Consider the following 16,291-nt stretch of genomic DNA (forward strand, 5'->3'; position numbering starts at 1 on the left):
TAATGCTTGTTAATTTAATTCTGTTGTACGATATTAACACATTTTTAAACATTTAATACGAGCAAAATAAAGAAAAAAAAAAAAAAACTTGCAAAATAAGCTATTCTTAAAAAATATGCAAAAATTGCAAAATATACAGAATTATAGAAATATTCCTTAACATAATAATGGCCATTGTGAAGATTATAATTGAGGGGAATGAAGTAAGGCTATTAAATAATTTCAACCATTTTATTGATTTCCTGTCGTCATTATTTAATGTTCCTATATGTAAAAAATTTAATTTTCCTGAACATGAAACAAAATATAACTTTTTAAAAAAATATACCAACAACACTTCTGTAAATCGAGCTAATGAATATTTTAAAAAATTAATTGAGTCTATATCTGTTGTGTTCTGGAAAGGCCGAAAATGGAAAGGTATTGTGAAAAAAAAAAAGAAAATGATGGAAAATACTTGGAGTGATTATGGGGATGGAAGAAGAAGGAACAGAAAGACATAGCAAAAATAAAGAAAAGAAAAAGCATAAAAATAAAAAAATTATATCAGAATGAGAACAAAATGATGAAACATTTAGCACCGCTACATGAATGAAAAGAAAGGAAGAAGAATTAAATGGCACGGCACTGTGCATCGAAAATGTAAAGAATCCTTACTCATACCTTTTTAATGGATATAATTTCGTAGGTACCTATTGGCCAAGCAAATGGAAGTGGTATCATAGACACGGTTATTGGGCTACCAGAAAGAAGCTTCTAAGTTTCGATAAATATAGACCATACAGGTGAAGAGGAAAATATATAATTAAAATTAACGAATAGAAAATGTTCTTGATAATAATAATAATAATAATAATAATAATGACAATAATAATAAAATAGTACAAAATATACATATCATATTATTTTTCTCGTAAAAAGGGTTATTACGAAACTATCAAGTATAACATTTCATATTTTTTACTTTTTTTTTTTTTGTTTGCTTTCCTTTTTATTCTAGATATCATGAAGTTAAAGGATATGGAAAACCTAAGTTGAAGTTCTGGCAAGACTATTCTTATTATAGGCCCTTGAAGCAAACAACAAAATTTTGGTAAATGATTTCCCCTTTTTTGAAAAATATAATTATTACCACGGTATAACATAAATTGCCTCTCAAACTGACAACACGAATATGTGTGTGTACATGTGTGTGGGTAATCACGTATATGTTCGTATTTATACGCTTATGTGTACATATAATTTTACGCTTACATGTATATGTATATTACTATATAAATACATACATAGATAAATACATACGTATATATATATATATACATAAATATATACTTATGTGCACGTGTACACAACTTACAAAATGTACTCTCCAACTTTATCCGTTTAAACAACAAAAAAATTTTAACGTTTTTCTTTTGAAAAAGAAGAAAAAAAAATTTTGGTCATCCTTTTACAAGCATAAAACAAATTACAAGTAAAGAACAAAATAATTGAACAAATTTATATTGTATATTCTTCTTGAACTAAAAAAAGAAAAAAATAATAAAATAAAATACACATACATACACAAACGTACACATGCATACACAAACGTACACATGCATACACAAACGTACACATGCATATACACACATACACACATATACACATACATACACATGCATACACACGCATACACAAGCAAACACCCTCAAAGACATGCACATAAATTAACAAGTTGAAAAAAACACATCAACATTTATAAATAAGTAGATTTATACTTTCCTTTTAATTTTATTTTTTTTTAACTTGTTGTATATCCATTTATTAGACTAGAAGGAGAAGCTCCCTCTCTTAATTTTAAAATGTTTCTGTCAGGGTTTCTTACCCTAGATTGTCTGGGCATAATGACTTTAAGAAAAAAAAAAAAAAAGAGTCAAATTTTAAAATATGAATAAATATAATGTTTTTCCCCATATGGGAATAAACGAAATAACAATATTAACATTTATACTTCTGCGAAAACTTATGTTGTTCTAATTTTATTTTTGCTGGTATTTTTTTGTTGATTTTTTTTTTTTGTTTTTTTTCCTTCCCCTGTTACTACTCTTTTCTAACCATTCACATGACCATAAGACCCTGTTTTTATATCAGCTAAGTCGGACACCACAGGTAAATCAGTTAGAAGGGTTAAGATAGATCCACATATCCACCTGTTCCTATTGTAATATTATGTAAAAACATAGATTTTTTTTTTCTTTTTTTTTACGTCTTTTTTATTCGCATATTTACCCTTCATGTATTTACCTGTCCGATGTGCTTTCCCGTTGTAGCAGTATTAATGTAGCCTATTATAAGAAAAAAAAAAAAAAGAAAGAATATATTATATAAAAAAAAATGCATATATAACATAAAAAAAGTATAACACAAATAAATAAAAAAAAAAAAACTGCTTATACCAATGGAGTTCCTAATTTTTTCCTATAAAAAATGAAGAAAGATCATGTACGTTTTTGTATATATATATATATATATATATATATATATATATATATATATATATGTGGTTATGTACATACATGCGTTCGTGTGTATGGATATATATTTGCTATTTATATATAAGTTCATATATGTGTAGAGGTACATATTCGCTTATATATTTTTTTATAACATTAGCTGCCTATTTTCAAATGTGGACGCCAATGTTTTCAGTCTTGACAGAGCTCGTACGGCTAGTCTGGAAGGTGAAATGTAAAATTGTAATGTAGTGTAACACATTGGAAGGTTAAACAGAATAATGTTTTTATTTTTTAATTTAACTTTTTTTTATTTTTTTTTTAATGACTTATTACCTTCCTCCAGCTAAAACCCTCGCTGTTAAGGAAGTTATTTCCTTTGCTAGAAGTTTATATACACAAAGGGGAGAGAAATGTGTGTAATGCTATGTTAAGTTGTGTTGTAATATATTATGGTGTGTGCTTTTTCTTTTTTGTTTTTGTTTTTTTTGTTAAATGCTTTATTTAACAAAGCCGCATTTGCAAGCTTTTTGTATTCACCATTTTGATAAACCTCCTTTATGTCTTCAAGTGCTGCATTTTTTATGACAACAAAAAAAGCGTAATTATGTGCACGAATAAATTGAACAGTTTTTAAATAAATATTGTATATTAAAATAGAACTGTTTTATTTACCTTCAAGTATACATAGCATTTGTTCTTTTATATGTTTTATTTGTTTACATACATTTACGTCTGGCAAATTCTCTAGCCCTGCAATATTTTTTTTGTAAAAGAAAAAAATACTTATAATTTTTTCACAGCCTCAATGTTTCCTTAAATAATAACGAAAATGACCATATAAATATGCACTTAAGGTTATGATTTTATGTTTATATTAATTCCCTTCTTACTCCTTTAACGAAATTTTTACCTAAGGATTCCAAGGTGTCTTTGCTTTTATTTGACAATCTGATCATATCTTCAAGCCATTGGGGATGCTCCTAAATATGTTAGCGAGCAAAAAAAAAAAAGAAAAAAAGAAAAAAAAGGAATCAAATGTAAAAAGGGAGAAAGTTTTATTTATAGATGGAGGTGCTTAGCTGTACATTTACATATACATGCCTACATGTATATGTGCACACATGTACTTTAGACACGTAACAGGTATATACAAGTAACGTTCTATCATACATATTGCCCACATTTATTCATATAAATATGTGAGTTACATAATTGACTTCATCAGGTATGGAATAATTTTCAGCTTCTCTTCCAGGAAAATTTGTTTTATGCTATGAAAAAATAAAAACATTTTGTTTAGATTAATTTATTTGTACTATACATTTATTTATGATAATAACTAAAAATATACTATAACATCCGTTAGTTCTTTTGCGTCTTCGTTCATTTCATTTTGCATATAATTGTCAGCTGGTTCATAAGGGAAATTGTGCTTATATTTTCTCAATCCTAAATTTAATTTTCTCTCAAAGGGTAAATCTACTGGACCTGAGAAGTAAAATAAAATAAATAAATAAAAATAAAATGAACAGATGAATAAATGGATAGATGGATTAACGAATAAATAAACATGTAGAAACAGTTATAATATAATGTAATACTTTCGTTACACTTAAATAAAGGCATATATATATATATATATATTTTTTTTTTTTTTTTTTGGCTCAGTATTATACCGTTGGGAATATTGATTGTCCAACTTGTTTCTGATACATCTTTCTTAATGTCTGAACTTGAACAACTGATTCTAAATAAACATAGTTCGATTAACAAATAGAGTGAAAAATAATTTAAAATTTTAAGTGGCAGATTCATTTTTTTTTTTTTTTTTTTTTTTTTTTTCAGAAACGTGTGGTAAAACAAGGCGCAAAGGTTTTATTGCTTCGATTGTGCATGTGTATATAACTTGTATGTATGTGTGTATATTATTTGTATATATATGTATATATATGGGCATTCGTATTTAACAACGTGGTAATATTTTTTTACAGAAAAATCTATTATGTGATCTTGTACATATTCAATGAAAACACTCTAAATAGTAACATCCATATTTGTGTATTCATCCACGTTTAACTTGTATTTACCTATATATTTGTATTTTTTTTTTTTTTTTTAAAAGAAAATAAAAAATGTGTACATACCATACACGAGGTAAGGTTAAAAGGGTATTTTTTATATCATCAAGCTAGTCTATATTTTAATATAAGAAGAAGTCAATCCGCTGTTGAATTATTTTGCTAAAAAGGCAGTAGCGTACTTACGAACACATATAAGCACACATATGTATATATGATTATACATACATGTACTCATATTTTTCAATTCGAATTGTGCGGAAAAATGGAGGGACTTTGAAAAAGACAGTAATATTTAAAACATTAAACCATCACAGCAAATTGAAAAAAAGGCATTTTTTCTTTAATCTTGTTTTATATAAATGAAATATGTTGAACTCTTTTTTTTTTCTTAACTAATTGAAAACCTTAATACAAAAGAGAAATAACCAAAAATATATATTAAGATGGAAGAAGTTTTTGAGTAGAATGCTTTTTTATAGACTTGAGGAATATCTTGAAAAATCTGTTCTTTTTCATTTTATTCTCAATATACTAATTGTAGGTGTATCTTTTTCTTTTTTTTTTTTTTTTTTTTTTTTTTATAGCTACAAAAATAAACACCAATTGTACTACCACAGACTATAGTTAATCTTTTGTCTTTTAAAAAATTCTGTTCTAATATTTCCTTTCATATTTTTTTTTTCTTTATAATAAAGATATCAACACATTTTTTGAGATGTGCATTTAACAGCAACTTAATGGACGGAAACATAACTATAACCTTATATGCAAATATATGTAAATATATACAAATATATACGAGAATGGATAAGTATATATATATACATGCAAATGTACGTATGAACATACGGACACTGGTTCTTACGTCATTCTGTTAAGGAATATACTTAAGATAAATGTTTCCCCTTAAATTTCAAAAAGAAAAATATGATCATATTACATAAGAATTGCCTTAACTACATTTAATGTCAAATGTACCTTACGCTATTTTTATTAGAGCAAAAAAATAAAACAAAAAATAAATTGAGAAAAGATGCAAAAAATAAGTCCAGTAATGGAAGAAAAAATAAAATGAGAAATGAAAAAAAAAATTTTTTTAAATATATTAATTAAGGCAATTATAAATGGCAAGAAGTAGGTATATTAAAGTAACAAAATAGGGAAATAATTTTATGTCTATCTTTTGGCTTTTTTTTATTTATTTTTTTTATGTAACTCATATTTTATAACGATTAATTGTAAAAACTGCATTGAGAACTAATTAACTCGTCAAAGGGATAACGTTTGTAAATATCTACGTACGTATTTAAGTATGTATATATATACACATGCACGTGCGTACCCATACATACACATACTTTTAACCTTTTGACGGTCGGCATTGTTACACATTTCAGAAGATTTATGAGTGCATGTTTATATTCTTTCTTATGCTTTTAATATTTATCAAAAGGCTGAAAAACAATTTGTTCTGCGCTTTTTTTTCTTTTTCTTTATTTTATCTTTTCTTCCACACTCCCCTTATCAAGTATGTAAGTTGGTAAGAGTTATACAGTCAAACATTAAAAAAAAATAAAAAAAATAAAAAATAAAATAAAATGTAAAACTTGCTACATTAGTTTATATGTATATATATATACATATATACACGTTTTTGCTTGCTTTGTTGATTTGTGTTTGATCTTTAACTGCCCCCAATTTCCAATTGTTTATGTTTAAATAAGAAAAAAATGAGTTGATACATATTCATAAGTTTGCACCACAAATATTTGAGCAATAAAAAGTTCAAACTTAAGGAATACAAATAATATTGTAGAAATAGATAAGTCTGTAAGATGTTCGTTCATATGAATTTAATAACACATAAAGTGTAACATATAACACAAAATACATGTGCCATATAACTTTTCTTTTTTTTTTTTTTTTTTTAAAAAGAGTAATACCTGAATAATATGTTAATAATACGCGAGTAATATGTTACTGCATTTAAAAGAATTCTTGTGAAAAGTTCTAAAAAATAAAAAAGATTAAAATGTGAAAATCATAAAGTTGTGTGTAAAAATATTTTTACTTAGCGTATGTGTGCGAGTCTTTTTACAACCATTCAATTTTATATATAATTAAATAATACATATGAAAATAAAAAAAAAAAAAAAAATATGTTTCTGTGAAAGCAATGTGCATAATATATAAGTTATGCGTAAATGTATTTATATATTTGATATCTATGTAATTGCGCGCGTGTACATTGTATGCATATGTGTATCTGTACATATATTTATGCGCATATATATATATATTATATATATGTGATGTTTGTGAGAAAAAATTTGTTTTTCACTTTATCAGGGAAAACGTTTTCTTCTTATAATTTTTTTTTTTTTTTTCTTGTGTGTGTGTGTATTTTGTCTACATATATATATATATATATATAAATATATGTACACATAAATTGTTTGTATCTATTTATATATGTTTGTATGATTACCCCTAACTTCACTGATAACTATTTTAATGTTTCTGTTAAGTGTTTGTCTGTTCAATCTTTAGTATGTTTTCACCTTTCCAGCTTGTTTGTTTTTTTTTGGTATTTTGTTTTACCTTTTCATTTTATCTCATAATTTGATGATACTTAAAGTGCGTGTTACATAGTACATGGATATATACACACTTGCATGTACATATATACGCCGGAGCATGTATGTTTACACATGTGAATTCATATAAAAATGTACCCCTATACATATACACTTGTGTGTTTCTAATTTTATGAACAATATCTATGTGAATAATATCTCTATGAACAATGTGTCTATGAACAATGTGTCTATGAACAATGTGCCTATGAACAATGTGCCTATGAACAATGTTCCTATAAACTTGTTGTAGGTTCCATATATTATGAATTCAATTTTTTTGGCAATGTTTGTTTTCTACCATAATTTAAAGTGTTAAACGTTGAACATTTTTAATCGTTTGTTAATATACTTATAAAAATGTGTAATGGTAATTAAACCAGAATTGTATGTATATATATAAGTACGTATGAGTGTGTATATGTACGTATGTGTGTATATAAGTATGTTTATGCTTGTATATGTACGTATATGTGTGTATAAGTACGTTTATACGTGTATATGTATGTATATGTGTGTATAGTTACGTTTATGAGTGTATATGTACGTATATGTATGTATATATATTTATATATATATATATATGCGTATATTCTAACATATCGTATAATTATATATGTAACTTTGACCTAAACATAAGGCGTTGGAGAAATTTGCTCTCTGTCAATTTGAAAATATCATATTCTGCAAATTTTTAAAAATGTGCAATATTCTTCCTTTTCGTTTTATTAATTTACGTTAGCTTTGACATGTTTCGCTTAGTTTTGATGATTCTGCTATGTTTTTTTGCTAACATGTACATATATGTATATATGTGCATACATTTTTGTGTACATAAGTATATATACATATGTGCATACATAACTGTGTGTACTCCCTTTACAAACTAACACATTCCAATGAATTTGTCTTTTAATACACAATTAATTAATTTATTATAAGCAAAAATAACAAAAAACTAAGAAAAAATAAGAAAAAAAAAAAAAAAAAAAAAAAAAAAAAAAAAAAAAAAAAAAAAAAAAAAAAAAAGTGACAAATATAGTGATATAGAATAGGCAGAAAAAAAGTAAAATAAGTAATTATGGAAACTATATTTAGAAAACTTAGGAGATCTAGTAGAAAAAAAAAAAAATTAGTAGAAGTAGATACAATTGATGAAAGAGACTGGGCTCATGCAAAAACGTTAGATTTAGAAGGTAATTGTATTTGTGCTCATACACATGCATGTTTGCACACGCGCATACGTATATAAAATTGGCATATATATATATATATATATATATATATGTGCATATGCATATATTTAGGACATACATACAAGCACGCTCTTATTTTTCTGTATTTCCTTTTTATACCGTGGACATGCAAATATGCTCGTTGAACCTGATATCGTATAACTCAATTTCTTGTTTTATAAATCTGTGTACATTTTTTTTTTTTTAAATAATAAAAAGAGTAACAACAACTTTTGCGTAATTCTGTTGTGACACAAGTGTATGTGCATAGCATAATGACCCATTCCTCTCCGCTGTAGACAGTTATTTCATATTTTTAATCCTTTCTCTGCATTTTTATATGTATATATGTATGCAGATATACTTATGCGAATGTATATGCGTATACGTATATATATATGTATATACACACATGTAAACCTATTCTTTCTTTCCCCTTTTAGAGGACACGTCCGAACAGAACTACGGCAAAACATATAAAAATAAAATAAAAAAAAATGAAAATAAAAATGAAAAACGAGAAAACAGTTTAGAAGATTATTATGTAATGAATAACGAATTAGGAAGCGAACAAAATCGAAAAAAAGAAAAATTTTATTTAAATTCCTTTTCGCGGATGAATGAAGATTTAACTACTGTTAGCACAGATTTTACTAATGAATATTATATTAAAAAGAAAAGAACTGAACATAACAAATATATGAACGATCATGAAAAAAAAAAACTTACATATCTACGTGGTGACTTTGGAAAATACCAAAGTGAAACGAAAGAATATTTGGAACCTTATGAGCAACTAGATTTGTACCGTGAAGCAGATATTGAACAGTTAAAGGGGAGAGCACTGCATGGGACATACGAAGAGGACGAAGCGGAGGATGTATTATCAGACGAAGCAGTGGACGAAGTGGAGGATGGAGTAGCAGACGAAGCAGCGGACGAAGCAGACGAGTACGAATACGAATATATGGATGATCAAGCGAGAGACGATGAAAAGGAGAGTGTATATACGTACGAAGACCAAACCAAAGATAATAAGTACAGTAAAAAAGATGAAGAAAAAAGCAATACACAGAGTGAACACAGTAAAGAAAGTATATTAACTGATAAGAGTGAAACTCATTTAGCAAATGAGTCTGAGGAAAACGAGGTATATTTTGAAGAAAAATTAGACATCTACAGTACAGAAGAAATAGATAATGAAGTAGAAGTAGCATATGTTAAAGGGAAAGGTAGATGTATGTTTACAAGAAAGAATTTAGAACCTGGTTCTATCATATTTATAGAAAAACCCTTATTCATTATAACACCAAGTTTAAATGAAAAATTGTGGGATTATTTAAATAAATTAAATAATGAAGAGAATTTTGAATTACCACTTAAATGGCATTTTGCTGCTTTGTGTACAATTACTCTACTTAATGATATTGATTTTAAGGCATGTATTGATAAGTGGATTCCAGAACCTGACAAAGGAGCAGATAAAGATGTATTCAATGTTTTAGATAAAGTTTGTGAGAAAAAAATAACTAAAAATGGGTATAAATATTACTATTATAAAAACAAATTAATAGAACCCGATATTTACGATAGAATCATACAAGTCTGGCACTACAATGCCTTCGGTCACCACACGGACAACGAGGGATTGGTCCTGTACAACCGTAAAGCAGAAAAAGAAAGAGAAAGAGCAAAGAAAAACAAGAACAAGGATAAAAAGAGAAAAAGCAAAAATGATTAAGCATACTAAACACATTAAAACGTAAAAATGTAAAAAAAAAAAAAAAAAAAAAAAAAAAAGAATTATAAAATAGCATGAAAAATATGCGCAAAATGATATTATTTGCTGCGTTCATTTTTTTTAAAGGCATTTCGATGCTCGCCCATAGCTGCAATTCAACTGCTTGTTGGCATTACGGGGAAAATGATAGCTTCGTTTTACGGGCAAGGGTCAAGTTAAATGTCGGGGACGAACTTACAATATCGTATCTTGGGGACGATGATTTGTATAAATCCTCCAACAGTAAAAAAAAAAAAAAAGACAAGAGAACAAGAGAACATGAGAACAAAAGTGTTTAGGGTCTCCCCCCACGAAAACGCTTTCTTTTACAAGTGCATACCACATGTGTAAGAGTTTGTACATGTGCATGCATGTGTATATGCATATGTAGGCATACGAATGTGTATATGCTCTAATGTATGTGTGTGTTTATTTATAATTGCCAAAATTTATACTTAATATGTTTACTCATCCCGTCCTTTATATGCAGTCAGGAGAGAAAAGCTCACGAATTGGCTGTTTGTCTGCATGTGCAGTAGGTGTACAAATCCAGTTGACAACTCCAGGGGATTTAAGTGCTCAACTTGTGGAATAGGTAAAAGAAAAAGGGATACCACTAGTTCGAGTGTTGCATGTATTGTTAAGGAGTGCTTGGTGTTACAAGACATGCACTCACTCAACACATACACACGTACACCGCTATACATCCTAATACACACACATTTTTAACATTGCGCAGGGACTTTTTTCATAAAGAGCGAGTACCATGATGAAATACCTATAATAACCAAGTGTAACATTTGTCTATCAGAAATATCAGAGAGTACAGCATACGAATACATTGAATATGAAAATAGCTACATAGAGAGGTTACAACAAACAGACAAAAGTGACTTGACAGATGCCTTAGCTGTCTATGTACAGGCAGAAAAAATATTTACTCAACACTGGATTATGTATCAGTTATATACAATACTTTTTGAAGGATATAGAGATGCTTGTCAATGGAATAAAGCTATATATTACCAAATGCTAAGAATTAGATATGCTGTTGATGTAATACCTAGAGCCAATTATGTATTGGCTTGGTTATATGAAGAATTAGGAGAAATTCATGCAAATTCTATCAATGCTGATATTTTATTAACAGAAAATGATTTTACAATTTCCTATGAAGACAAGTAATAAAAAAAAATTTTTTTTTTTTTTTTTGGTTTTAATATGTATACATATATATATATCTACACTTTACTTTTTACACTATATAGTACACATATACAGTACCATATATGACATATATATATATATATATATATATATATATATATATTATATTTTTATTTCTGCCTCCCTACTAAAAAAAATAAAATATTCATATACTCAATCAAGTGACAAAATGTGAATAAACATTTGTTATATATACGTTTTGAAAAGTTAGATGAAAAATGAACTTGGGAATTTTATTTGTACACTTATTCTTACCATTTTTTAGGAAAAGAATTTGTTCACATTTTTTGAAGTCCATACATTTACTGGAAATATTATGTGGGTATTCCCATGACTACTTAAAGGACTCCTTGGTAAGTAACAAAGAGTAAATGTAGTGCACACCACGTCCATCCATCTACCTGTCTGCGTAGCTATATATATGTGCATATCGATACGTATACGCAATGTATAACATGTATATATATATGTAAATGTTCATCGACGTACACGCGCAAACACACGGACATATATGTTGACGCTTATACACACATATATATGCGCACACTATGAAAGGAAGACTACATGGTCACAATACTATTAACACACTCAACATGTGAGTATACATACACATGCACACTTCTTCCTTCAGAACAAATACTACAGGATTGATAGCTTGACCACTACAGATGCCCCACAGATAGAGGAGTGAACAAAAATAAAATATACATATAAATATACATATATGTATATATATGCTTATGTTAAGGGACATATTTCATTTCTGTCGGTATCGTAGTACTTTTCTCTCCACTTATGTATAATGTGAAAAGCCCAAACGCAAATATTAAATTATTGTCTTATTGTCCGAAAGCTCACATTTTTTATTCCCAAAATTTGTCAATTCTACAGAAGTAAAAAAAAAAAAAAATTACAATGCTTCATCCACACAATGTACTTATAGCAAAAAAAAGAAAAAAAAAATAAAAAAAAGTAAAAAAAAATAAAACCATATTTGTTAATAAAAAATTATATCATCATTCTAGTATTTTAATTTTAAATATTTTAAAATTGTTTCTACGATTTTATAAATACATCCTACTTTTTATAGTTTTATTTGTGTTTTATTTGTATTTATTTTTTTTTTTTTTTTTTTTTTTTTTTTCATTTCATTCTGACTATATTTGTTTACAACATTTAAAATAAGAATATTATTATTAATAACAGGGAATTACTAAATAGTAGTAACAAAAGGAAAAAAGAAGGAAAAAAAAAAAAGAACAAAGGACGGTAAAAAATGATGAAAAAAGGTATGGCAAAAAAGACTAAGAAAATATGAGAAAAAAATCAGAAAAAGCTTAGTAAAAATAATCAAAAAAAACTTGGTCAAAATAATAAAAAAAGGCACGTACAAAAAATCAAATAAAGTATGGCAAAACGAGCAAACGAATGAGCAAAAAAAATTCGCAAAAAAATAAAAATGAACTGGAATCAGTAAAAACGCATAAAAGTGATCAAAAAAACGCTAAACAAAACGACAAAAGGATGCTAAAAAAAAAAAATAAATAAATAAAAATATGTGAACAAATTCGCAAAACGGAGAAAAACGGTAAAAAAAAGAAATTACTCAAAGATGTATTTATTTAAAAGTTTTCTTACCCTTACGTATGTACAGTACAACCACCTTTTCACTTTTTCTACAATAATAAAAGGGGGAGGGGATTGGGACCTTTATTATTATATAGTGCTTCTAAATTCAACTTATATATGAAATGGAGAACGTGTGCTTAATTTTATCTTAACGCACACAAGGCGCATATACATATATATATATATATATATATATATATATATATATATATATATGTAGCTCACTCTTGTCTCCTACTCAACTAAAGGAATATACGCTTCATCTAACGAGCAAGTTTTTTTGAGTCCAAACTCGTCTGTTTTAATTCTCATATATCCGTTTTCTCCCCAGTATTTTCCCCACGAGTTTTTAATAATATAGTAATAATGTTTATCATTCTTTTTGGTAACTGAATTGTACTTTTCTTCCACACCATAACCAACAATCGATACAGCATGGTTTAGTTCTCCCGCGCATTCTCCATCAAATATACCTTCGTCATAATATATAAAATCTTCACTGGCTGCTACAGATATAGTAATAGGTCCTACAAACTGAATAGCCTCTTTATATTTATCTTCAGGTACTTCTACATAACTATTAATGGTATATTTCTTTTGACATGAATCTACTTGACACATTTCCGGCATATTAGCAACATAGGGATATTCATCTTCTGTACATAATCCTCCTATATCTATTATATCCTCAAAAGCTAAGGAGGTGAATCCACCATCACATCCAAAATTATGTAATGAACAATCAACTAATTCTTGCTCACTAACAAAAATCATCTCATTTTTCCTGATGGCATACTGAGATTCTATAACACCTACAACACTAAAAGCCCAACATGAACCACAATTTCCTTGATCCTTAACAGGGGTAACACCTTTATGTAACCTCCAGTCATAACGTACATAGTCCAACACAGCATCTTTTGGCTTATATTTGTTCAGTACATCTTCGTAATTACTTAAGTGTGCTCGTTTATACCCATTACTATTATTACTATCACTTGCATCGAACTTTTTTAAAGTTAACAATTTATTTTTCACTTCTTCAAAAGTTAAATCTGCAAATCTGTTAATTTTTTTTTTATATAAATTATTCGATTTGTTATGTAAATTTATTTTCTTAAAATTTTCCGAAAAAATAAGAAATTTCTCTTGCATCTCATCCACATTTTTATATTTTCTATGATGCTCTTTTATAAACGTATAAAAAGCGCTCGCTGTTTCTAAATTATTCATTAAAAATTTTGTATCAAAAAAATTTACTATACTTTGTTTGTTTACTACTTTTAAATTTCCAAACCTTTTCTTATAACTACTTGAATTATCATTGTTATTTTCATTATAATTATTACTACTACTACTATTACTGTTGCTACTATCCAATGCAATTATCATGTTAGTCTTCTCATTACCCTTTTCTAAGTTTTCCTCATTTTTGTCATATGCCGATATTAGTTCCTCAATTTTTGATACAATTAATTTCTTCCCACTTTTGCTCTTTAATAAAGAATTAATTACAAAGTCATCATTCACAATTTCCGTAGATGAATTATTAAAAATTTCGCTATTTGGTCCTAATTTGCTGATATATATTACGGAACAAGCAAATATGCATATTGCTGATATGGAAAAGATGATCAGTAAATTCTTTTTCTTTTTAGAACTGCTGCTCTCCTCTGTTTTTTCCACAAAAAGTTCTTTTTCGGGTTTAACGTATTTGTCATTAGAATACTCCACGTGATACTCCATTGTCCAGATATAACGAAATAGAACAGTGTATGTTTTATTTGCGCTTTATTTGTGTTTAATAGAAGCGATCCTTATGTTTTATCCGCGTTTTATTTTCTTATTATGTATGTTGTATATACGTCATATATATATATGTTTTACATATGTTTACATATGCTCTATATTTATGTTTATCATATAGAAAAAAAAAAAAGCGCAGATCAAAATAATTCGCATGAGAATCTTCTATTCACTGCAAGTTTATTACAAAGACATTAAAAGTATGCCCCAACTACAATAAAAAATTTTATTTTTTATTTTATTCATACACTAAAAAATTAAAAAAAGAAAAGAAAAACATGAAAAATGTGAAAAATGTAAAATATAGGAAAAATTTTAAACTTGGAAAAATTTAAAACATAGCAAAAATTTAAAATACAGCAAAAATATAACAAATATGAAAAAAATAACAAACAGAAAAAATAAAATGAATTGGAAATATGGAAGAAATTGGAAAAATGAGAAAAAAAAAACAAACAAACAAAAATATTTATTCTGTTAAAAATTTCACTTAAAACAAAAATGTAATATATATAAAAAAAAAAAGATGCAAAAAAACTGGCATATTTTATGTATAAACCCAAAGTGCATTCTAACTCCATAAAAATTTTGCATGAAAAAATAATTAAAAGAATTTGTATGTGGAAATATTCTAAAAAAAAGAAAAAATAAAATAACAATAAAAAATTTCTTTTTTTATTAACAAATTTTTTTATTATTGTGTTTTAATTTTTTTATTCTATGTTATATTCATATTTTGATTTCGTTGTAATGCATATTTTATTTATCATATTATTACTATTTTTTTTACTATTATTGTATATTATTTACTATTGTTGTAAATTATATACTATTATTTTATATATTATATACTGTTACTGTATATTATTTACTGTTATTACTATTTTATTTTTTCCTTGTTATTATTATTTAGAAAATACGTTATTACAAAATTGCCATCGGCATAGTAACTGTATCGATATTAATATTTTTTAAGTCTATTATCAAGCAAAATTTGGGAAAGTATGTATGTTATGAATATGGTGCAGTAAAGTAAATAGAAATTGCAATCAGAACTAAACTTAAAAAAAACCACAAAGTTGTACATATATATATGTCATATATATGTATATTTATACATATGTGTGTACGTACGTGCATACGTTTACATACGTACGAATGCATACATATATATATATATATATTATATATATTATATATATATATAATATTACGTAAATACGTTGTGTGCTTTTTAAACAATTAAGTATAAGACAAAATGTCCACTTAAAATAGTTTATTAAGAAGTACTGTTGTTTTATGGCTATATATTACAAGTAACGTATATTTGAAGAGTGGTTTTTTTATATCTGGAAATTATATAATGTTGATAAGGGGAAATATGTAAATCTATTTGTGC

At 26.8% G+C, this 16,291-nt stretch overlaps 6 protein-coding genes across 6 annotated transcripts; 4 read left to right on the forward strand and 2 right to left on the reverse strand.

The window, feature by feature from the left end:
* Positions 1 to 167: 167 nt before the first annotated feature.
* MKS88_002747 (uncharacterized protein) lies at positions 168 to 503 on the forward strand (the record flags this gene model as incomplete). Its single annotated transcript, XM_067215784.1, has 1 exon — positions 168 to 503. The coding sequence occupies one exon, from the start codon at positions 168 to 170 to the stop codon at positions 501 to 503; it is 336 nt and encodes a 111-aa protein (XP_067073328.1).
* Positions 504 to 591: 88 nt separating this feature from the next.
* On the forward strand, positions 592 to 1,097 carry MKS88_002748 (uncharacterized protein; the record flags this gene model as incomplete). Its single annotated transcript, XM_067215785.1, has 2 exons — positions 592 to 785; positions 1,001 to 1,097. The coding sequence occupies 2 exons, from the start codon at positions 592 to 594 to the stop codon at positions 1,095 to 1,097; spliced, it is 291 nt and encodes a 96-aa protein (XP_067073329.1).
* A 686-nt stretch (positions 1,098 to 1,783) lies between these two features.
* MKS88_002749 (uncharacterized protein) lies at positions 1,784 to 4,313 on the reverse strand (the record flags this gene model as incomplete). Its single annotated transcript, XM_067215786.1, has 11 exons — positions 1,784 to 1,890; positions 2,098 to 2,198; positions 2,287 to 2,327; positions 2,439 to 2,460; positions 2,651 to 2,716; positions 2,832 to 2,877; positions 3,171 to 3,248; positions 3,409 to 3,478; positions 3,707 to 3,769; positions 3,856 to 3,986; positions 4,175 to 4,313. 11 exons carry the CDS (start codon positions 4,311 to 4,313, stop codon positions 1,784 to 1,786), a joined length of 864 nt encoding a protein of 287 aa, XP_067073330.1.
* A 3,983-nt stretch (positions 4,314 to 8,296) lies between these two features.
* On the forward strand, positions 8,297 to 10,191 carry MKS88_002750 (histone-lysine N-methyltransferase SET7; the record flags this gene model as incomplete). The annotated part of the gene is made up of 2 exons (XM_067215787.1): positions 8,297 to 8,411; positions 8,894 to 10,191. The coding sequence occupies 2 exons, from the start codon at positions 8,297 to 8,299 to the stop codon at positions 10,189 to 10,191; spliced, it is 1,413 nt and encodes a 470-aa protein (XP_067073331.1).
* A 92-nt stretch (positions 10,192 to 10,283) lies between these two features.
* On the forward strand, positions 10,284 to 12,148 carry MKS88_002751 (histone-lysine N-methyltransferase SET7; the record flags this gene model as incomplete). The annotated part of the gene is made up of 5 exons (XM_067215788.1): positions 10,284 to 10,473; positions 10,721 to 10,825; positions 10,970 to 11,411; positions 11,723 to 11,810; positions 12,089 to 12,148. 5 exons carry the CDS (start codon positions 10,284 to 10,286, stop codon positions 12,146 to 12,148), a joined length of 885 nt encoding a protein of 294 aa, XP_067073332.1.
* A 1,172-nt stretch (positions 12,149 to 13,320) lies between these two features.
* Positions 13,321 to 14,832, reverse strand: MKS88_002752 (vivapain-2; the record flags this gene model as incomplete). The annotated part of the gene is made up of 1 exon (XM_067215789.1): positions 13,321 to 14,832. The coding sequence occupies one exon, from the start codon at positions 14,830 to 14,832 to the stop codon at positions 13,321 to 13,323; it is 1,512 nt and encodes a 503-aa protein (XP_067073333.1).
* Positions 14,833 to 16,291: the final 1,459 nt, after the last annotated feature.

Source organism: Plasmodium brasilianum, chromosome 9 (assembly GCF_023973825.1).
Source record: "Plasmodium brasilianum strain Bolivian I chromosome 9, whole genome shotgun sequence".
Taxonomy (NCBI): Eukaryota; Apicomplexa; class Aconoidasida; order Haemosporida; family Plasmodiidae; genus Plasmodium; species Plasmodium brasilianum.